The following is a 23,024-nucleotide window of genomic DNA, read 5'->3' on the forward strand; positions in this document are numbered from 1 at the left end:
GATGGGAATTGGTACCAGAAGAGTGCCGCATATTTATATTCGAGTTTGACGGGTCTGCGAGGTCGATGCCAATAAGAACAAAGATGAGCCTAACAATAAGATTGATAAATTTAACAGCATCCGAAACAGACAAGACAAAGCGTCTTGTTTACTGAGCGAGGACGGGTTGGGTCGGCTTTGACGGGCTAAATATGGGACCAATGCCTAATCTAAGAGACTATACCCCTTGGAATCGAGGAATGAATGGACATACAAGGAAGAAGAGGAGATTAGATCTACAATTATAGGACAGATTGTAATATTAGAAAATAGACAATCAAAATAACATTTGAAATTGCTATAACTTTCTTTTGGTCGTAAATCATCATGGATCACCTTTGACGGGCACCTCTGTCCACCATTCAGGGTTATACACATTCTATATTTGGCTTTTTACTCCTCAGAGGGCTTGACATCGTACTCTACGTCGGTTCGGATAATGTATTTCGCACCCTTCCGAACACCCGTTCCTTCATGCAGCAAGGCCCCGTTCGCCTCGCCGTGTGGAAAGATCGCGACGGATCCCATCACAGGCCGCACGGGGTAAGCATTGAGTGTTCCCTCCCGCGGCGCAGGCAAAAAGAATGTTGTCTCGCCGCCCTCGAACTCGTCATTGAGATACAGCAAGAAGGTATACATCGAGCTCTGCTTCTTGTCTTCCGGTGAAGCGTCGTATACGTATGTGTCGTCGGGGAGAATGCCTGATGGTGGCCACGCTCCGTCAATGTGGCAACGATACTCGGCACCAGGGACGTATCTATACACACGGAAGCGCCGATTGATACCTCGGACTAGACGGCCATTGATCGAAGCGGGCACATATGAGGAGATCCGTGCCCAAAGAAGGTCGTGGAAAGCAGTGTCGATGACCCAGTAGAAGTTGTGAGCCAGAATGCTCATATCGCCATCTTCGCGGAGGGGTGCGTCAGGGATGAAGTTCACGGATTCACCGGCGGCTATAATTGCCTTGCACTCGGAGGAGGAGAGCACATTCATGGCGATGCCGAGACCCGGCACTGCAGGGTGTGGATGGTATGTGATAGTTGGGCCGACAGGAGCCAAAGGGACGGCATTGGGTGCGGTAGTGTATAGAATGGCAGGATGATGGTTTGGAGGTTTGCGGAGAGAGCCGGGGGTAGTCTCTATGACGCGGAGGGCTGAAGGAGACGTCGGCGCCTCAGCCAAGATCGTCTTGTTGAGTACAGAGGCGTAGATCGGTAGAGGTTCTGTGGAGGGGCGAAGGTCCCAGATAGACTGGAAAGCGATAGGAGAGGTGGAGAGGGCGGCTTTCGGGTTGGTATCGATTGGAGTGCTAACACGCAATATGGCATCGAGAACACCGAGAAGCTCGAGGTCCTTTGAGCTGCGCTCGACGACCCGATCGGACTCCCCGGTTGTGTCGAGAGGCCACTGACCACATCCAAGTCTCGTACCCAGCGACACAAGGCTCCGATCTTGGGTTGTTCACCCCTAATCCTCATCTCGGCAAGTAGAATCTTAGCTTCCAAGTATTTTCCATCGGTCAATGCACCGGTAATTCGCGCCGTAAGATTAGCACCCTCTATCGAATAGTTAGTCGCATGTACCGATTAGACGATATGCAGCTGAACAGACCAGCATTGTTAACGCCTGTGGTACAAGCCTGGCGGAAATCATAAACCGCCACCCGAAGATCCTTGCAAGCCTTCGATTTCGTCAAGCTAGGATATTGTGCGAGAGCCGTGAGCGTTTCAACCGTGATGTCAAGTTCTTCCTCGGAAACAACGGTGTTAAGGTGCTTAGGCTCGAGATTGGTACCATCGGGAGGTGGTGTTAATGTGGATGAGGGCTTTGCTTGTTTCTGTGGAAGGTCAACCTGCGCATTGCGCTTGCGCTTAGCTGCTTTGGACTTGGCCATCGTGGATTGATGTAACAAAAGCTGGCGATCTGATAATCGATTGAGACAAGCGGGGATCTTGGGGACTCGAGAAATATTAACTGCCGGTTCACTCCGCCCAGTCTCCATCCCAATCATCATTCATGGTTGTTCCCCGACTTTCACTTTGCCCGAGCTTGTGGGGCGACTAAAACTTATGATTGGTTACCTACCCGACCACTCTCTTAACCACTCTATCCCTCATGCCTTAGTGCTCAGCATATACACATCCGAATTAGGCAATCCAGGCTGATTCCGATCCCAGAAATCAACAAAACTCACAGCAGGCCCTCTCTGGCCCTTTTCTTGCCCTCTTTCTTGTAGCAGGTTATAGCAGACCCTCTCTAGCAACTATAATCATACGAAGGGTCTTATGCGAAGCGTCTTATCTTATCCTGTATAGATTTTAGTTAATCAATCTTTATAATATACTTTTCTAAATAGCTTTATATAGTAGAACGGTAACCTTATAGTAAAATCGAGCTAATCCTTGGTTCAAGATAGGCGTATGTAAAAGCCACCCTAGTACTTATATTAGCCAGAATCGGGAAATTGGAGATGCTACGAAGCGTATAGCAGCTAGACTTATCTTATTTAAGGATTCTACCGGTCTTTCTGCATTGGAAAATTGTTTTTACTCGGTGGCCGTTATTGGCCGCCGTACCCTTCCTTCAATTGGAGAGCGACTTTCTTTGTCTTGCACCGTGAGTTCTACGAGAAAGCGACTGAGACTTAGATATCCACGGAGAATGAAAAGTGTCATTTAACAATTCTCCCACATACCCATTCATGGAACTTGGCAGTTCCAGCTCTACCTACCGTTTTAGTTACTGCTCACAACCTTAAGGATAGTTGGTACTCATAACAGAATGGCGACCGATCTTCTGAATCCCATACTCATTTACTACCTAACTAACCCAAATCCGAGTGGTTGTATCGGAGCCATCAAGTTAAAAAAATTAAAACATAACAAAATTTCGTCAGAAACCAGCCCAGCTGCTTTGACCAATTCTCGGGCCTCGAAATTCAGGCTTGTGGACTGCGCATACAGGTATATAGCGAAGCCGAGACTAAAACAGTCATTAGGTATATCAATTGGGAATTCGTATATACACAGGATCATGAACCCGGTAATTCTTGACGGCCACCCAGCGAGCCCATGAGCTCCGACTTAATCTCCGACACACGAAGTTCAGCAGGTTTGTAGGGCGTTCCGGTCCAGCGATATTGTTGATGGCCAGGAGCCAAAGGGACCCCCCGTTGTTTTTGTTCGCGTCGCCTTGCATTTGCGCAATATATCATCAGAATTGTCGAGATCAGTAGAGGTATGCCAAGGCCAGCTCCCAGGCCAGCGCCCAGGGCAATTAGATCTGACTTTTTATACGAGCCAGGTGCAACTGATGGGCAGATTGTAGGCGAGCATGTTTTAGAGATAATTTGTGTAACGATCGTTGAATTGCCTGACGAAGTCGTGGTCGAATTGGTGGAATTGCTCGTCATTGTTGATGCCGTACCATAATTTGTTATGCCGATTTGTGCAGCCGTCACGTTTCCTGGTGTCCACTCGTAGGTATTCAGGGCGTTTTCTGCTTTGCAGGCTCCTTCGGCAGTAACTTGCTGGCTACATGTCAACACTGACGTTGAGCTATTGCATTGAAACATATTCGCCCATCCATCAGGGATTTCTAGAGGGAGAAAGGCCAGTTAGCGAGGAGTTTCATAAATCATACAGAGGAATCGATGAATATCCACCTTCATAACAAGCTCTTGGGCAGTCTGAGATAGGCCAGGTTTTATCGGCGCAAAGCCCACGATAGAGGATACCGAAGTTGGCTGTAAAGCAATACCCGTTCGACAGACAGGCTTCGCCTTCTGCACAGCATGAGAGGCTACCAGGGCACTGCCTGTAGCCAGAGTCTGTTTTTCCATTTGGAAAGTAGCATGTCGCATAACTTGTTGGTAGTAGCAGCAACAAGCAAATTGCTGATACAGACGAGAGCGTCTGCTTCATTTGCATGGTAATTTTCATCGATCTCATGGCCATGAGCCAAGCAAGGTACGGAGAAAACGAGGCATAAAGAAGACAGGAGGAAGGGAAGGGAAGAAACGACTGGATACCCTGAGGGGCGTTAATAGATTTGGTGCGTACTTTTACGCACTATTAATCTGAAAATCGGGGGCCAGAAGGATATTAAACGGGAGGCTTTGGACCAAGACATGAGGGCGCTTATGCATGCTAAACTTTAGCGTAGTGATAACATGCCGGGAACAATCCTGGCCCGGCGCTTGTAGCCAAGCACCAGGCACATTAGTGGTTTCAAAGTCAGTAAAAATAAAGCAGATCGGGCATCATTGGTCAAGGAGCATGTCATGATCGATTGCCCGTGCTTTGGCCCTGATAGCTAATATTGGATTCACAAACATCAAGAACGGCCTAATGAGCGTGAAAGTTGGAAAGTCTGATTAGCCGCCCACAAGTCACCTGATAACGAGGCTTATATTCTATCTTTGTTAGAGCGCAATTAACAAAATTCATCGCTGAACTGTGCTTTGATCGATCGGTTCAGAAAGATGTGTACCAATTTGATGTGTACAGGTTTTCTGTGTGATTAAAGCGTGTTTCCCTCCTTATATGTGGAAAGGCAGGACTGAAATAAGTAGCTTTACTTTGAGGCAGGAATAATCAATCAGGCGCAAGTTTGAGAAGCATAGTGGGACTAAGCAGCTCATACGGAATAGGCGTGTAGTCCCGAGGTACCACCCGTACGCGAGACCACGACATATACAAGTCGTACAAGCCTTCACACTCGACATTTCCAGGCCGAGGAAGCAGTTCAATTCCAGTCTTGCTTGTATCAACCTGGAGTCCTCCAGCCAAAAGGTTAACGTAGCCGAACAGGTCGACTACTTTATTCCGCATGGGGGTGCCCGTTAGTCCAATAAGAGAGTGTCGACGCAGGAGAGCAATGCTCTGATGCTGCCGAGTTCGGATTGACTTGACGTGTTGGCACTCGTCAAGCACAACACATTGTCAAAGGAAATCACATTTTGATGTGTACCTTTAACGTGGCTTCTTGGACTTCTTGGACGTAGGTTTAGCTTGGGCAACTTGCTTCCCTCATGGAACATTCTTGTAATCACGACTTCCAAATTGGGTGTCCGGATTTTTGCCATGTATCTCATGCCAAGGGGTTATGCCCTCGTTCCAGATCATTCTCGCATGGATCACATCTTCGTTCTCACGAGCACTGGTCAAGCGCTCAGTGGTGGTCGCGATCTGTGATATGTTTGGAAATGTGTCTTCGATATACGGAACTTATCTCTACCCTGAATCTCAGGTCCCACGATATATCCCTGCTGGAATAGTGCTTGCTTGTGTCTGAGGGGCTTGCAGGGTATTAGCGCTGGCCATCCGGTTTATTTTGCGGAGAGAGAATAAAAAGCTAGAAAGCGAGCGTGGGGCAGGTGAAGGACCTAGGTATATCTTATGAGATTGCACATATGGCATTTGGAGGGCTAAAATATGTTGTGTAAGTGATCTATGAGTGACACGCAACTGAGGCGAGGATGGCTGTCTCGGAATGGCCAACCAAACATGTCGGCATTCTCTCCGGTCAAGTACCGTTGCTCGGACACGGATAAATAGCACGGAAAAGCACGGAAAAGCACAGCTTCAACTAACGGATGATTATATAACTAAGCCAAAGGTCTTAGTTAGTTACTTGTGGATAATGATATCTTGTATCACTTTGGTTCACTAGAAAATGGCAAATAAACCTATCGTCCTCCATCTTGGCGACGCCATCAAATACAATCATGGCTTTTATAACGATGAATTTCTAAGACGATTCAATGTCATCCAGGCAACTGAGACTGACAGACAGGGATTTATTCAAGCACTGAAGTCAAAGAAGTAAGCACAGTATCCCATTCTCCGGTTCGTCTCTTTCATTTAACTAAATGCTAGTATGTAGGTACGGAAACTTCTCTGCATTGTTTCGCCCACACTTCCAGACTGGAGGCTTCATGGGCCAGTGGGACGCAGAGCTCATTTCTTTACTCCCACCAACTGTGCGAATCTTCGCTTCAGCTGGCGCTGGATTTAATTGGGCCGATGTTGATATACTCGGCGAGCACAAGATTTGGTACGCCAACGGCGCAGGTGCCTCGGACGAGGCAGTTTCTGATACTGCACTGTACATGATTCTTAGTGTATTTCGCAACTTCACCCGCTCGCAGCTGGCCGCGAGAACGGCAGATCCAGAGATCTTCACCGCGACCCATAAATTGATTGCAACCATTTCTCAGAATCCGCGATGCCATATCTTGGGCGTGGTTGGTTTTGGAAATATCAGCAAGAAGCTTGCTTTCAAAGCCCGGGTGGCTCTCGGAATGAAGATTCATTATTTCGACATTATTCGGGCTGATCCAAAGGAGGAAACAGAGTTAGAAGCGACATATCATGAATCTTTGGACGAGCTATTGAAGATCGCCGATTGCATTACCCTCCACACGCCCCTCAACAAGCACACTCAAGACTTGATTGATGCGAGAGCACTATCTTTGATGAAGCCAGGGAGCAGGATCGTGAATACGGCTCGAGGGCCAATCCTAAACGAAGATGCTCTGGTTCATGCGTTGGAAACCGGCCATATCTCTGCGGCCGCGCTGGATGTTCATTACCATGAGCCGCAGGTATCGCCGAGGCTGGCCAGCATGGAGAACGTCACCCTCACTACACATATCGGGGGCGGTGCTTTGGACACGAGAATAAATTTCGAACTGAATGCCATGAAAAACATACTTGCCGTTGTGGGACCGGATGGGGAATTTGTTGGAGATCCAATCACGCCTGTGAATAGGAGGGCTTTCGAAGGGGCAGCATGATAGATAGTATAATGATTTGAATTTATTAGTGCACCACAGCCACGATGCGACTATATCAATAAAAGATACTACAAATGCTTCTGCAGCAGAATGCACCAGTGTCACTCGTGCCGTAGAGTCTGCCACAGCAAGATGTAGGTAGACGTATAGATTCAGTAAGAAACCGGTAGGTTTACCGTGATCTCTTGGCCTACATTAAGTCTAAGATTGCACGGTCACGATTCTTGAACCAGGGTTGGAAGACACTACTAAGGGGCAAACACGAGAATTTGCAGGTAATTTCGCAAACTATTCTTTTCTTGGATTGTGTTCATGGATCTCCGCAATGTGTGCTCAGTGTTTGATTTTTGGTCGACTTGTGATTGAACCGTAACACTGCCGTTGCACTTGATAAGTCCACCTTGTCTCTTGAAAAAGTCCGAGGGGCATTCGCCAATTATTTAAAATATCTCGTTTGTACGCTTTTAGGAAAGTGATGAATATGTCCTGAATCTTCAAGAGAGGCTCATGAACGAGCTCCATCTAGGGTGCCATTCGAACTGTTATATAAAAAAGAATCTGACAGGATTTCAAGCCTGTGAACCATTCCATGATGTACAAGTCTCCGATCAATTGCCTTCTTCTTCACCGTTCTGCAGGTCGCCCTCATCCTCTGAAGATTCAACTTCAGCCAGGGCTGCACTCTCATCCTTCGCTGCCTTGTCACCTTCTTCCTTGGAAGTACCCTTGCCCCCAGGAGCAGTCACAAGCTTCGCAGCTGGGATACCACCGGATGTACAGTACAAGAAGAAGTTGTTCTGGAAGTGATCGATGTGGTTGAAGAAGTTGCCGAACCTGCGGGTCATGCGTCAGTACTAGTAAAGCATACGATATTCCACGGTATCAAGATCACTTACGCTGAAGTCTGTTCCTCTTCGCGGAAGATTCTGTCGTAAATCTCACGCTGTTTGAACTCGTCCATCTCCTTTGTGAACCGCTCGAAATGAACGGGACCACGGCCCAAACTGCTTGCTTTGGCGTTGTAGCTGTCAAAGATGGGCCGCTCAAGCAATAAACCCAGTCCTGGGGCTTTGGGAATGGCAATCCGGTCTGGCCCGTAGGAGTCCTTGATTCGGTCTGGGTTGCAGCCGCAACGTACGACAAGAGAGGCCATCGCAACCATCTTCCGAATTTGATGCATCATAAAGCTTTGGCCGTGGACCTTCAGACTGAGCCACTCGGTGCCGTTAATGACCACAGGAGTGGTGTTGACCTTGAATGACTTGATGTGACGCTTGGCTGAGGGGTCCTTGAAGGTCTTCTGAATAGTATAGTTGTGGAAGTTCGGAGTGCCCACGTATCGGTCAAGGCTCTCTTGCAAGCGGGCAATGCGGGAAGCAGGCGCACGATAAGCTCGTCTGGCCTTGATGTAAGCGGCCTTGACAGCCTTGGTTGTGTCGAGAATCAGCCTTTGGCGAGGGTCCATTACAAAAGGTTGGTCCTCTTTTGGTTGCTCAGGGCCAGATTCTTGCGGTTGCGTGGGTTCCTCAGCAGGCTTGTCTGGGACTTCCGCAGCGGACTGATCCTCGTTCTCAAGATCTTCCGGATTGGCGTCGCTAGAGAAGAGAGATTGTTGGACGATGTTGCGGATATCCTCCGGGACACTGTCCAGAATAGGCTTGATGTATTCTTCGTCCACCTTCTCCCAGTAATCGGCGACCTCTTCCTGCCGGGCCTTGACTGCATCCAAGTCTCCAGCCTTCTCAGCCAGCTCCACAATTTTTCTTCCCAGATAGGTACTGGGATGGGGAGGGAGAAGGCAATGACTTGGGAGCAGATACTCATATACCCGAGAGTCGCACATTTGATAGCAGCTGAAACTCTTTGCCGTTTGCTCCAATCCCCAGACCCGGATCTGCGGGCTAAGGTGCTGATTGATCTTTTCAATGATATCTGGGTCCTCAATTATCATCTTCAGGGAGACAACATTGCCCGCGGCATGGACACCCTTGTCGGTACGGGCACAGCGGATGAAGGAGGACTTCTTGGGGTCCGTTGCATTCGCTTTGGAGATTGCACCTGCTGCGACCAAAGCCGCAAACAGCTCGCCTTCAATCGTCGGCTTGTCCTCGGTTCTAACAGGACAATGTTAGCGAAACATTTTTGACACGGGCGGCCACAGCCAACACTGAGAGACCTTCACATACAATTGCATGCCATAGTACCCAGTTCCCGAATACCCAATCATGACGGCAACTTTCTTCTTCGGGCGGCGCTCCTCATTCTCAATTTCTTCCTTGGAGAACTCAGTCGCATAGATTGGATTCACAGGCTGTTCACCATTCTCAATCTTGCGACGCTTCGCCGCTTCTCTTTCCTCAGCGCGCTTCCGCTTGTCTAAGGCTTGTCGACTTCCTTGGTTAGCCGCTGACCTGGATTGCGTATCTCCAACCCCATACAACATACCTCCATTCTGCCCTTCCCATATTACGGTTCTTACGCTTTGCACCAGCGCCCGCTCCTCCCGTTGTGTTGTCGGCCATGGTACTCGTTTAAAAAGTTCTGTGAGCTCGGCTTCGGCTTTGGACTCGATGTGGAGGGATCGGGCGGGTTGCCTAGCGGAGGCAAATGCTCGGGGGGTAAGAGAGGATTGGCGAGAAAGAGGTCCTTGGACAGACGAGAGAATTCCAGCAAAATTGCGCTGCCAAATGGTAGAGGCGCGCATGAACTCGAGTATCGTAGAGAAGGTTCGCGACCTTTGCCGCTGGTGGCCGCGGACATTTTCCACGGCAGATAGCACTAGTCTACTTTGGGTTAGAGCCATGTACCATGCTAGTCTCCGTTGGAAACTTGCTACCTCAGGCAACGAGGCCGCCAAAATCATCACTCGAAGCTTTCTCAGCCACAATCGATAGAGCCTCTTTGTACTGCTTCGATCTGGAGCATCTGCCTTGCGCTTGCTTGCGCCTTCATCCCTTCTCTCCATCAGACCTGCCCTCGCGACGAGTCTGTGAGAGATGATGAACTTTCCTTCTTCCTAATCCTCCACCACCAGAAGCTTCGTCTTCCGACTCCCCAGCCTCGAGCCATCTGCTACAGCTGACCTCGCGCTGGCAACTCCTCCGTCGCAACCATGGATCTCGCCAACACGCTCATTCGAAGCGTCGTGCGCGCCTTCTACGAGACTAGGCACATCTTGGTCGTTGATGCGCTCTTCCTTCACTCAGTGTACGATGAACTCTCAGGGATGTGGCTGAATGAGAGATGTTCACTTAGCTGACCTACCACAGCCTTCATGCAGAGGATCTTGCTTTCTTGATGGGCATGCAGCAGAAGGACCTGCGCAAGCTTTGCGCACGGCTACGAGAAGACCGCTTGATCGGAGTGTATGGCTTACTCCCATTGAAGGGCTGCGAGCTAGGCTAATCTGAAATGAAACGTTCGTTGACTACAGGAGCACACGCGCCGAAATTCGCGATGGATCCACTCGCCCCGTGAACCGAGAATACTACTACATCCCCCTCCATCCGGTCATCGACGCGATCAAGTACAAGGTCTCCAAATTGACCTCGACGATCAAGGAGCAGTACACGCCCAGCGAGGAGCGCAAAGAATACATGTGCCCGCGATGCCTGGCGGAATGGACCGAACTGGACGTCCTGAGTCTGATCTCCGAGGAAGGATTCGAATGTCAAAATTGTGGCGCGATTCTGGAGCGCACGGAAGATCTCAAGGGCGAGGAGGGCATTGACCGGACAGGTCATGAGAAGAACAGCAAGCTCATGGCCCAGCTTGACAATATGCTCAAGCTCTTGAAGCAGATTGACTCCGTGGAGATTCCGCCCAACGATTTTGACACTGCCTGGGACCACAAGGTTGAGGTTCCCCGGAACCTGAGCACCCATCCGATTCGCACGGCTATCCCCGTTCCGCCCAAGCCACAGGATGTGGTGCGTGGGAATCTCAAGACCGATGCTGCAGCTTTGGAGATTTCTCTCACCTCGAGCGAAGAGAAGAGTGCTGCTGAACAGGCTGAGGAGGCTGCTCGCAAGGCTGCGTTGGAGAAGCAGAACGCTCTGCCTGTATGGCATACTCATTCTACCGTTGATGCTGCTGCCCCTGCCCAGACCAAGAACGAGACGGGCTTCTCTATTAAACCCGAGCTTGAAGATGAGGACCAGAAGCCCAATATGGATGCCTCTGACGACAAGATCGCTGCATACTACGCCGAGATGGAGAGAGAACAGGCTCTCCAGGCTCAAGAAGATGCCAGCAGTGCGGAGGACTCTGACGAGTTCGACGACGAATTTGAAGATGTTGGCATTTCCGGCCCCAGTGGGCCGGGGACTCCAGCTACCGGCGCTGGTCCGACCAGTGTCGCTACTCCTTCTGGCCTATCGGGTATCAAGAGGGAACATGACACCTCCAGTGCTGCCCCATCCTCCGTAGGTACCCCGTCTACACCCGCTGACGATGGCCCGGCGATGAAGCGAATCAAGATGGAGCTTGGGTCCAATGCGGAGCCTATCATCAAGACTGACCCTGATGTCAAGGCCGAGCTGGACGTCAAAGATGAAGAATCCGATGAGGATGAAGAAGAATTCGAGGATGTCTGATACACTAGGTCTTCTTTCTTTTTTCCAACGGCGTTCAAAATAATAGACAGGCGGTTTGGTCTTCATGACTTTGGCGCAGGCGCCTCGCACGCTAATAAAGTGTTAGCTGCTATTCAAATACATGCATCCTTCTTAAACTATTTTTCCATGGGCCATTGAACTGTCACAGTTCCTAACGTGTTTCTGCTTCCATGCATATCTGAACAATTGCTCCCGTGCTATTCCGCGTCGGCGGTTCTTTCCAGCTACGAAGCCATCGGTTTTCTTGACGCCAAACGGAGGAACCTGCCTTATAGAACCCTCCGGCACAATAGTCGCCATCCTCTTTCCTCGATTTCTCCAACCTCTTCTTCCTCCTCCATCTCTTCAGCTCATCTCGCTACTTCATCACCTTCTCCCTTAGCAGCATTCACACTACAAAACACCTCTACAGAAACAAACCCATCACCGTCATCACACCAAAATGTCTACAAGCACCTACGTGAGTACCTCAACAATCAGTTCTCCTCCTCCACCACCCCCATCTCCATAACCGCTAACCTCGTCCCCCTTCCTCATAGCTCTCCAACAACGCCGTCAGACAGGCAATCAACCAACTCAACCCCAACCACCCAGGCCGCAACACCGCCATCCTCGGCGTCTGGAACAGCATCCTCTCAACCCACTTCCCCACCTGGCAAGGCTACATCGTCAGTCCCCGCGAGCACGGCTGGTACAACGAGCGCGACCTCTGGTACGACCTGCAAGTGCAGCACGTCCGGGGCAACGCGCCCAACCCCCAGCCCTTCCTGGTGGTAATCTGCCGCACGGCCGCTTCGCATGCCAACGCCAACGAGGGTCTGGCCGAGTGGACGACTCATTTAGAGCTGTACCTGGATATGATCTATGGGAAGAGGCGTCGGCCGGGCCGGCAGGTGCGTGTTTACGGGATTATTGCGCATGGGCTTGGGGCGACGTTCTTCTCGTATGATATCGGGGATGATATGCCCCTGCTTATCTTCCGGGAGCATGCGATGGATGAGAAGGAGGAGTTCCATTTGCTGCAGGATCATGAGATGATTCAGAGCTTTCTGGAGACTATTCGGGTTCGGCACTGAGTGCATGGCATATGGAACTTGCTTAACAGCCTGGTGATTCAGGTTCAGTGAGTCAAGTTTAGTATTCCATGATCTGCGGGCCATGGAGATTTCCAGATGGCGTTTCGGGTTGATGATTCAAAGTGGTAGTTCACATTCTAATTGATACAACCCCAACTGACCAGTGATACTCAACGCCTCTCAAAGGATTCCTGAATGTCCTCGTAGCATTTATACCTGTCCATAAATCTCTGTAATCTACCAACTACGCATAAAGAACTACCAAAGAAACAAATATTGTACAAAATATCAAATCTGTATTCGTCGAGAAACAAAGTCTCGTCCTGAACGCCTTTTATTGTAACATCCGAACAGGGTGATCATAACCCTCGTTCCTCCATCGAATAACGCCCATCTCCACAATGCAGAGTGGTGAAAAAAAAAATCGAAATCACAAAGGTCATCAAATCGTAGAGGAATCTTTCCATCATAGTGTCCATGTCATGTCGCTCGTCGTGCAGGTTAAATGAGACAGCAAACAGCCGGAAAAGGCTAGACGCCAGGTAAAAAAGGAGAACAATAAGAGAGTTCGAAAGCAGATAAGACAGGCTCCCCTCAGTCTTGGTCTAAGGGGTTCCCGCAAGACCTATCTCGGAGTCGCTAGCCAAAGCGGATGTAGCTTCCCACTCCTCTGGTGAGGCCAACTCGGAATCTAGGTTCCAATTAGAAAATAGGGAATCTTCGGGGGCTACACGGGGATGTGGTACCTGAGGCGAGATCATCTGGGACATCAACCGTGATTTCTTGCAGGCGTAGCAAGATCGCTGTAGGAAATAACGTTAGTGAAATCTGCAGAATGGAAAGGGAGAGCAAAGAAAACAAGGGGCCCAGGCATACCATTGGCTTGTTGAATATCTCTCTGATCATCCTCGTTATCCTCATCGAAGTAAGTCTCCAAACAATGGGTGACAGTCGAAGTGATGGGATTGACAATTCGAGAGTCGACGCTTCGAACCTGGCTATCAAGGAAAACACTGATGATCCGCTGAACACAGGCATGAGTGAGCTCGCGAGCGATGCGAGCATATCGCTTTCGCGCTTCTTCCTCAGTCATCTCGTTCTTATCGCCAATGAAGAGCAAGCTGCGCAGAACATCCGTGGTGCGCCGACGGACATTTGGATGATTGTAGATCAGCAAGGTCGGAACGAAATCAGGGATTCGTTCTTCAACAGCCGCGATGAACCACTCACTATCCAACTGCAGTCGCTCGTTGGAAATACTGCAAAGTTGAGTGAAGAACTCGAGATGCTCATTCCCTGCGCTGTTATTGATAGACTCCACCCCCTTTGCGACAAAGTTGATCAAGCCAGTGATGGAATCCTCATCGGGAGAATGCTTGCAGAAGACGACGGCGCATTCAAGGAATGGAATGCAAAGTTCCGCAGGCGAATACCGCAGACCAACCTCCAGGGTCTTCAAGACATGTGGCAAAAAGCCGATTTGTGGCTCAGCCTCGAGAAGGGAAGCCACAATCACTTGAGAAACCTCAGGCTGGACGCAAATTTGATCATGTTGCAGCAACTTCATCAAAAACAGTAGGACTGCACTGTCATCGGAAGGCTTCTGGTACTCCAGGGGCTTAAGGTACCTGGCCTCCGCCGTACTGAGCGAGACTCGGCCATCAGGGGCCATTGTGCGAGGAGAGTTAGCAGGGACTGGTGGAATTGAGAAGTCGATTCGCTGGAAGAGCATGGCAAACAGGGTCATCAAATTTCTGTATGGGAACTGGCGGCCCTTGTCGAGCAATCGGCAATAGCCAGGATAGCGGCTCTTCAAGTTCTTCCGGTCTTCGGAATCAAGCCAGACGATTTCCAGGCACTTGACAAGCATACCATTAGCAAGAATGGCATCAGTAGTCTCTTGTCCCAACTCAACAAGTTTGATGAGGAACTCAAAGTACTCATCCCACACGCGAGGAACAGTGTGGATAGCGGGCCAAAGCTCTGCTAGCATCGACACAATGGTCCCAATCGTCTCCTCGAGTTCTTTCTCCCAAAGAGCTCGCTTCTCGTCATCGATACCTGGTGCTTGCAGGAAGATCTTCAGACAACGCACAGCATCAACGATGATAGAGACCTCCTTTTGTCGAACTTCATACTGGAAGATTCTCAATACCAGGTTTCGCATGGTTGTTGGCCATCGAGCGAACCATTGGAGTGCACGAAGGGCACCATGGGGAGTCCGAATTAACACCCTGAGTTCCTCGTAGACACCAAGAAGTCCTGCTGGCTCTTTGGTCCGAGCAATCAGCTGCTCCAGTGTGTCCAAGCCGAGCTCTATTCCCATCATTTGTAGTTGGTGGTGACCCGCGGAGTTAGGGTCCATCTGCCGCACGCGATACAACAGCTCCGGAACAAGCTTCGTATAAGCTGGTTCCAGTAGACAGTAAGTCCGGATGAACAACTCATTGTCCATAGCAATGTGGTTGGCAAAGGCTGTTGGTACGGGAACCCGCGCGGGATAGCTGGGTTTCAATGGCAGAATGTTCTGCGTAGCTTGCTCCATCGTGGAAACACGCTGATAGAACAGCATGTAGGCGTTCCAGACCTTGTTGATCTGCACACCACCCATATTGTGACCGGTCTCAGTCTGACCTCCAAAGCAGTGATCCGCAATGGTCGCCGGATCAAACTTGGATACATCCGAGTCATTGAACTCGACCCACAGAGGCGTGGTGCCATTCGAGGATCGCTCACGGGTGTAGGAGTAGTAATGACCCGATTCCGCAGTTCCGGTGTGCACCAGAACACCAACCAGTTCAAACATATCGGGCTCGACAGGACTGCCGGGATCAGAGAGGTGTTCCACCTTGTACGGTGTCATATCGATAAGTCGCGGAAACTTGAACTCGTCGTTAATCTTGCTCCGCATCATGGTGACCATGTCAAAGTCGAATCGCTTGAGATGGAAAATCAGGTTGTCGGGAACATCCTTCAGACAAGCCCGCTTCACGGCGTCCACATGGCGGCCACAGCCCGAGCAGAAGTACTTGTTGTCTCCTTGCATGATCTCTCCTTCGACGTACGCCTGCAGACTCTCATCCAGGCTAGCCTTGCCCTTGATGTCGCATTGAATGGCAGAGAATGGCTCCTCGCGTTCCGAGATGTGAGAGCACTCCTTGGACTTGATCTGTTGAACAAGTTGGCCTCCATAGAAAGATCGGAACACTTTCTTTTCTTCCGGGTCCATGATCTGAGCCTCCCAACGATCGAAAAGCAGGTTGTAGAACTCGTCGACATCCATCTGAACGGTGACATCGATAAGTTCATTGTCGTAGGTTCGAATGCTCTCCACGAAACCCTCCGGGTCAACACTCTTCATCCAGGTATCCTGCATCCAGGCAAAGAGCCTCTGTGTCTCATCGAGAAGTTTCTGAGACATGTTGGGATCGATGATATTGAGCTTGAACATGAATTTGCGGAATTCGGTGTTCATGAACAGTTGCGTCATCAGAGAGTTCAAGTAGCATGTGTTCGAAAGATTCCTGAGACCTGCATATCCCTCTGGGGCTCGGATCATCTTCGTGCGGTCATGACACCAGGTTGGACTGTATGATTCGTCTATCAAAATAATATTATTAGATGGAACGGTCCCGGGTACGGAAGAGATGTAAGAAGACTCGCCTCGCGGGATCACCCCTTCCAGATGCTGCATGATGCGTGCAACATTGTCGTCACTGCGCTTGCACAGTAGCCGAATAATACTGTAAAGCTTTTGCCGTGTCTCGGTATGCATATGAGGCGTGCTAGGGACGATGACCTCATCGTTCTCATTAGCAAGCTCTGGGAACAGATACTTGCTGATAATCTGCTCAGCGAGGTTGCTATAGGAAAGGCAAATAATTCATGTCAGCAGGCTTCACCACAGAAGATGCACGGGAATAAATGTACAAAGTTTCCAAGTCAACATTAGCCGAGTCTGCCGACTCAAGACACTGCTCCAGGAGACCAGCAAAGCCCAGAAGCAGGTTATCAACTGCCTCACGTCCGATGAACTAGAATTATATTAGCAATGTTTCCTTCGCCAGAACACGATGAATTGACTCATACCTCTTCAGTCTCATGACGAAGCATAACTTCACTCCATTGCTTCAAATACTGGCTGAAAATGACATCTCGTGGAGATTTCTCCGCCACCGATCGGAACACCCAAAGAGCGACATTGAAGAACTCGGCAGATTGAGACGCGTACTCTGGGGTCATTGGGATTGTCTGAACAAACGCATCCCACACAGTGGCAAGCATGTCAATCTGGGCAGGGCTGTCTGGGGTGGACGGACTGGGTGAGTTGCTTTTGGCCAACTTCTTTGATGACTGTTTCATGGACTTTGCCGCGCTGCAAGTCCTCCTGATCCTCTCCGAAACATCACTCCGAATCGGTTGCCGAGTATCCTCAAGAAGCAGTGCCTTGATCAAGGGACCAAGCTGTGTTTCTTGTTTGACTGCGGCCCAGAATGCCTGGTCACGGATCGATCCTTCCACCAGAACACCGAAGGAATTGCAGACCAATTTTTGGATTGTTGACATGTTGAGCAGAGGCCTGGGGGTCATGGAACGAGCTGTCTCAATGAAGTAAAGCAACCGTTTGACGAGAGAATCCTTCTTGTTGGCAACCAATGTTCCATCATCAGTAGCACTGTACAAGGCGATAGCATCCAACAGACACTCAACTGCAGTTGAAGTAAGGTGCAGTCGAGTCCGGTCCCGGACAAGAGACTCGAGAAGCTCGTCTGCCATCAAGAACGTCACCATAACCTCGATGCTGTGAGATATAAAGGCTTGGTTGGGTTCATCCTCCAGGGCTTCTTCGAGGAGACAAGCCAAAAGCGCACTGAATGAGTAAAAAGCGACAAAAGGCCTGTCAAGTGGGAACAAGTCCTCGGCGGTGCTGCTCTCCGATTTAACCAGGCTGCGGATTCGGGGCTGGGGCGAGAATGTCACAAGGAATTCGTAGATCTAGAAAAGCACCTGGTTAGCAAGGCTATCCACATATTTCAGTAGCGTTCCCATTGTTCAACATACCTCTCGCGCAAGATCATCATTCAAAGCCAGCAGATCATAAAGCTCATCAAAGTGCTTCAACACTTCGGAGTCGACCGATGTAAGCGGCTGTCCACCATTGCCAGCTCGGGAGACTTCCTGGGAATCAGGCGCCTTTCGGATTAGAAGCAGGCCTGTATGAAGCACCTTCATGTCCTTCACCGTGATTTCTGGATCCTTCATCAAGTCAATCCGCTGACCCCCAGCAATTGCGGTGAATTTGGAAAAACCGGTAAGCTGAATGAGCCGTTCAACCAGTTCTCCAGCGGTTGACAGGTCACCGATTAGAAGGTTCTTGACTTTGGAATTCGTGCTTCCATTGAAGGACTGCCAAGAGATATTGATTGGCTCGCCCTTGATCGGCCGCTCTGGAAGGATGGGCGGCGAGCCTCTGGGAGAGTTGTAATGAGGGCGAGCACGAAGGCCACTCAGGAGATGGTGAAGGAAATAGAGTGAGCGTCGGAATCGAAGCTCTTCGGAGCTCATTTCGCCAGTTTCAGTTTCCGAATCCATGGAAGAATCTCCATTGGCATCAGCTGCTGCCTTCAGAGTTGCAGCAGCGGACTTGAGTTGATCCACGCACCGCTCGACGAGGGAGATATGTGTGGCTTCAATGGCGGATTGTGGCGAATTGACGATGATCGAATGATCAAGGTAGACTTTGACAGCGAATTCAGTAGCCTGTACTTCGATCGTACCAGGTGGAGCAGTTAAGATGAAAGTCCAAATCCGATCAATGCCAGGAATAGTCACGACTTCACCTTCACCGGCTGGAGAAGGTGGGTTGAATCGGACTTGATAAATGATGGCTTGCTTGGCAAATGCCAAGATCTCCTTCGTGTAGTCCTTGGGGACCAGGCTAGGGAGATATTCGTGAATGCACCGATGGAGAAATGGATTTGCCTCGGTGCATTGGCTCAGAGCGGTGACCAGCATATTCCACACAGCCTGGCGTCCCTCTTGAGTCAACGTTTTGGACAGCAGGATATCATCCCACAAGGCCATCCCCAGCTCCGGGGTGATCGTCTCGGGAACCATGTCGATCAGTCGAAAGAGGATGGTCAGCCGCGATACCAGGCCAAGCAGGGAAAAGTCATTGGCAGAGTCATCATGATCGTCTTTCACGGCATGCAGCATGTCGTCAATCACCAAGCCCGTCAGGTTAAAGTCCGTCGCCAATTTCAACATCTCCTGTACATCATGAGCGGGGACAAGCGCGCTCAATACTTGAATGCTGCCGGTCGTAAACTGATTCCTTTCGGCAATGTCCTGGATGCAGCGCTCGTAAATCCCCATCCTATCGGCCTCGCTGATGCCGGCGGCAATGAAGCCCATGAGCTTCTGACTGCCGAACCTCTGCAGACTTTTCTTCTGTTCCACCGAGAGATCTTCAGCGGCCGTACTGTCGCGAATAAGGCGCACACAAAGCTGCAGGGGAAGTGCATCGACCCAATCGTGGTCAGAACTGCCTGAGATTCGTCGGTCAGAGGGATGATCGCACATCCGGCTGAGCAATCTGTTGCAAAACTCGAGCATGCCCGTATCGAATCGAGTAAGAGGCAGTTCCAACACTTTCTGGCAAACATACAATAAAGCCGCGGACGCAGTGATGTGCATGTTGAACGTCCGGACCAGCATCAACAGGACCTCGGAGACGATCCGACCGTCTTGACTTTCTGTCACAGTCTTCCAAATGACATCCGTCACAGAATTGGTGTAGGTGTCCGTCACAATCAGGAATCCGATAATGTTGCTGCTTCGGCTGATCAATTGTGGGTGGGAGTCGACGCCCACGAGGTAGTCCACGATCTTGTTGTCCTGAATGAAACGGACCAGTTGCTTTACGAATGGCAAGTTGACACCTCCAGGGTTCGAAGAGATACTGGACCGCCAGACGTGAACCAAGTCCGACTGCATGGTCTCCACGCCGTGGACACGGAGCTCCATGCGGCCTTCCATGATGTGCTTCTTTAGGACCCCGAGCTTCCACATCCAGAAAATGATCAAGGACTTTTCTTCCAGACTGGCATCCTCGGGGAGAGGTATGGAGAGATCCTTTGAGAGCTGGTTGACAAACTCGGGATTGCGTGCACAGTGGTGTTTGTAATTGTGTGAGATGGCACGCAGCAACTGTTCACTTAGATCGCTCGTCGCCCAGGCTGCTTTCTTGGTGATCCATTCTTGGTACTTATCATCGATCAAATGGACCATGTCATAGAGGGCCTGGATCGAAGCTGACTCGGGCAATGGGGAATCGGAGCCATCGAGGTCCACATCCTGGCCGCGTTCCAGGTGAGAGTCCACCAAAGCATTCACGATGAGCATAATGTGACCGAGACAGCCAGTCAAGTGTGTGTGCCGCGGGGTAAGTTCAAGGATGAGGGCCGTCCATTCTGATAGTGTGTGGACGAGATCGATCGGAGGCGCAAGTGCTTTTGCCCGAATACGTACGAGCATTTCGTTGGTATCTGTAGGGTATTTTCTGTCCAGAGCTCGGTACAAAGGGATTGGGGTCTTAGGGGAAAGGAGAACGAAGGTGAGAGGCTGGAGATAGTCTTTGCAGAGACTGTCCTGTGCCGGAAGCTCTGGGTCATCGAGCAGATGGCGCATAATCATGGTGTCGATGCGCATCACTTGAAGAGCGATCTGAACAAAATCAAGGAGGAACTCTTCCAGACAGGCCCATGGGCCGCTGCCAGAGCCATCGTCGATCAACAGCTCATGTCTGACCGCACAAGTTAGCTCTATTCCATATCCCTCGATCTCGGTCTCTTGGGAAAACTCACGGTCTGCGCAACACGCTCTCTACCACGTCGGGAAACTGTTGCCAAAAGTCCGGGGCCTCGCCAAACTCTTCAAGGGTCAGGCGATCCAAGTTCTTCACACAGTCATCCATCCACGATTTCACCGCGGAGGCGGCATCGGCGTCGCGGGAATCAGCTGTTTCAACAAATCTCAGTATCACAAATCCTCCCAGCATGTAGAAACAGAGAGCCCTTACCTTTCTGAATCATAGTCACAATTCTGACCACGTTATCCCGCGGACTCAGGTTCTCCCGAACTTTTGGAAAAGAGTCAACGAGAGGCGCAGCGAGGTCATGAACCTCGACCAGCTCCTCTTCCTGAACCGCGTCGGCCAGAGGCCTCCAATTCCCATCCATATCTTCGGGGTCACCAGCTTGAATCTCTGGACTGTGGGCAGGAGAGGAAGAGATAGAAATCACGTCTGACGGTGTCGCGTTTGGTTCAGTTGACTCGGGTCGGGCGCCTCCAGGCACCGGGGAAGGATCGTGCGTAGCATTCGCCATGTCGGTTTCCGAAGTGGGAGACTTGACGTTGATCGTGACCTTGGCGGGGCGTACCTGGTCTGGTGTAGTGTCCATCTCGAGGGCAGGTGCTGGCGGCGGTGTCGCGACAGTCGAGGAAGGCACCGAAGCAGCAACCGCCGTAGGGTCAATCGAGACAGATGGAGCGACACCACTTCCACTGTCCAGGCGTGGTCGTTTCTGGACCCGCTCAGGACCGGGCTCTTCCATCAGGTCGTTGAGAGGTCGCGTGGGATCGTTCAGCGGCGCGCCAGGCGGGGTGCGAGAGCTCGCTGGCGGGGGTTCAGCCATGACATTTTCCTCAGGCCGAGGAGGGTTTGCGGGTGTGAGGAAGGTGAGGTGAGGACAGGGCGATGAGAGAGCGAAGCTTGCCGGAATCCACCGGCGGGAAGTGTGCGCTTGCTGAGTGGAAGGTGAGGTGTGTTTTGGCGGGGAGAGATCTAGCGACCTGGCGATCGACAGCTTTTTTGGGGGACGCGAGACGAGGATCCGTGATTGGAGATCAGTGACGTTGTGCTGTGGAGAGGCTGCTAACAGGATCGGCCTGGTGCTGGCATTTCTTGCAGGATAATACTTTCTGATTGTATCTACAGTACTATAGCTATCACATATTGAATGTTATTACATCTTCTCATTTTCTTTGTTCTGGCAGAGACCGTATGGACATTCCTTTGTCCCTGTCAGCCTCTAACTATGGAGCGGGTCTAGGCAAACCACATAAATCGCCGGCGGAGCCACCAAAAACCCGCCCTACAAACACAGACACGATACTTTTAAACGCCGTCTGAACTGCAATATCACTCAGTAGAACCCCCATCGTTGGCTGCTTTTCCTTGATTGAGCTTGTCAAATCTATATCGCTGACTGGACTAGGCCTACATACCGTACATGTAACCCAAAAAATAGGCGTGTCTTTGAGCATACTAGCGCAGGATATATGTTGCACTACCTGAAAGCATAATATCTCACATTAACTTCAACCTCTACCAACATTTCCTGCAGATGTCAGATCCCTCGTTCATTCTTTCATGCTCGTCTCAATCTTCCGAATGATCCTAGCCGGGTTTCCAGCAACTACATGAAAGGGCGGCACATCCTGTTTGAATACCCCATCAGCAAACACAGCACTCCGCAACTGTGCAACTATTTTGTAGCCACCCGACAATGATAGCTATCCAGCAGTCTGCCACAGCCTGAGGACAGGCATTGAAATCAAAAGAAAGAACTGCATAGAAAACATACCTTAGTCACCACACTCCCCGCCCCAACAGTCGAACCCTTGCCAATCGTCACTCCAGGAAGAATAGTCACATTGCCTCCAATCCAGCAATCCTCGCCAATAGTAATTGGAGCACCCATCTCAGGACCTTCCATGCCATTGCGCACAGCAGGATCAACAGGGTGTGTCCCCGCGAACAAGCTTACATTAGGACCAAACAGGGTCCGGGATCCAATGGTAATAGGCAAGCTATCGATGAAGACGCAGTTGGAGTTGATGAATACATTTTTGCCGATGATCACGTTGAAGCCATAGTCAGCCTTGACGGGTGGTTCGATCCAGGGCTCATCTTTGAAGAGCTCATCATCTGCTACTGGATCCTCCAGTTGTGGAGGGAGGGGAGTTGTGTCCTCGATGACACTGACAAACAAAGATCAGGTTAGATAACTATAGTTCCATATACACATACATTGAAACAGGAAGATGGTGGGTGGATAGATGGAAATCCACTACTTACTCCTTCCAAAGCTCGACCAGCCGTCTTCGTGGTACTTCCCCGGCATTGTTATACCGAGTGTAGGCATATTTGCAGCGATTGCGAGCCGCAATCAAGTCTGGCGTGAAGGAGACAAAGAGCTCTCCACGGAGCATCTTCTCTCGCTCGGTTAATTCCGCCATTGTGCGTGCTAGTAAGGCAATTTCAAATTCTCCTGACGCTCAGCTGCAGTCCTAGAGCTATGCAAGTGTCAACGTGTCGTCTAAACAGTCTCCCGGAGCCACTCAAGACCGGGCCTGAGCCCAGCCAGGTGGGGGTGATTTTGGGCAAGTGGGCACGGAGAGTCGGAGATAAAGAGAAAAAGAAAAGAA

General features: G+C 50.4%; 7 protein-coding genes across 7 annotated transcripts; 3 read left to right on the forward strand and 4 right to left on the reverse strand.

The window, feature by feature from the left end:
- Window positions 1–432: 432 nt before the first annotated feature.
- N7458_009219 (prolyl hydroxylase family protein) lies at window positions 433–1,936 on the reverse strand (the record flags this gene model as incomplete). Its single annotated transcript, XM_056912601.1, has 3 exons — window positions 433–1,425; window positions 1,473–1,600; window positions 1,654–1,936. 3 exons carry the CDS (start codon window positions 1,934–1,936, stop codon window positions 433–435), a joined length of 1,404 nt encoding a protein of 467 aa, XP_056761450.1.
- Window positions 1,937–3,073: 1,137 nt separating this feature from the next.
- Window positions 3,074–3,971, reverse strand: N7458_009220 (uncharacterized protein; the record flags this gene model as incomplete). Its single annotated transcript, XM_056912602.1, has 2 exons — window positions 3,074–3,639; window positions 3,707–3,971. 2 exons carry the CDS (start codon window positions 3,969–3,971, stop codon window positions 3,074–3,076), a joined length of 831 nt encoding a protein of 276 aa, XP_056761451.1.
- A 1,747-nt stretch (window positions 3,972–5,718) lies between these two features.
- Window positions 5,719–6,841, forward strand: N7458_009221 (D-mandelate dehydrogenase-like dehydrogenase; the record flags this gene model as incomplete). The annotated part of the gene is made up of 2 exons (XM_056912603.1): window positions 5,719–5,867; window positions 5,929–6,841. The coding sequence occupies 2 exons, from the start codon at window positions 5,719–5,721 to the stop codon at window positions 6,839–6,841; spliced, it is 1,062 nt and encodes a 353-aa protein (XP_056761452.1).
- Window positions 6,842–7,449: 608 nt separating this feature from the next.
- Window positions 7,450–9,363, reverse strand: N7458_009222 (pseudouridine synthase PUS2; the record flags this gene model as incomplete). Its single annotated transcript, XM_056912604.1, has 4 exons — window positions 7,450–7,675; window positions 7,738–8,955; window positions 9,028–9,252; window positions 9,287–9,363. 4 exons carry the CDS (start codon window positions 9,361–9,363, stop codon window positions 7,450–7,452), a joined length of 1,746 nt encoding a protein of 581 aa, XP_056761453.1.
- A 590-nt stretch (window positions 9,364–9,953) lies between these two features.
- N7458_009223 (putative transcription factor TFIIE complex alpha subunit) lies at window positions 9,954–11,436 on the forward strand (the record flags this gene model as incomplete). The annotated part of the gene is made up of 3 exons (XM_056912605.1): window positions 9,954–10,048; window positions 10,111–10,206; window positions 10,275–11,436. The coding sequence occupies 3 exons, from the start codon at window positions 9,954–9,956 to the stop codon at window positions 11,434–11,436; spliced, it is 1,353 nt and encodes a 450-aa protein (XP_056761454.1).
- A 463-nt stretch (window positions 11,437–11,899) lies between these two features.
- Window positions 11,900–12,533, forward strand: N7458_009224 (uncharacterized protein; the record flags this gene model as incomplete). Its single annotated transcript, XM_056912606.1, has 2 exons — window positions 11,900–11,917; window positions 11,997–12,533. 2 exons carry the CDS (start codon window positions 11,900–11,902, stop codon window positions 12,531–12,533), a joined length of 555 nt encoding a protein of 184 aa, XP_056761455.1.
- A 605-nt stretch (window positions 12,534–13,138) lies between these two features.
- On the reverse strand, window positions 13,139–22,835 carry N7458_009225 (uncharacterized protein; the record flags this gene model as incomplete). The annotated part of the gene is made up of 10 exons (XM_056912607.1): window positions 13,139–13,224; window positions 13,280–13,336; window positions 13,410–16,396; window positions 16,464–16,567; window positions 16,623–17,528; window positions 17,595–20,337; window positions 20,399–20,552; window positions 20,614–21,454; window positions 22,181–22,577; window positions 22,675–22,835. 10 exons carry the CDS (start codon window positions 22,833–22,835, stop codon window positions 13,139–13,141), a joined length of 8,436 nt encoding a protein of 2,811 aa, XP_056761456.1.
- Window positions 22,836–23,024: the final 189 nt, after the last annotated feature.

This window comes from Penicillium daleae (genome assembly GCF_028827525.1).
Source record: "Penicillium daleae strain IBT 16125 chromosome Unknown utg000008l_segment0_segment0, whole genome shotgun sequence".
In the NCBI taxonomy this organism is placed as follows: domain Eukaryota; kingdom Fungi; phylum Ascomycota; class Eurotiomycetes; order Eurotiales; family Aspergillaceae; genus Penicillium; species Penicillium daleae.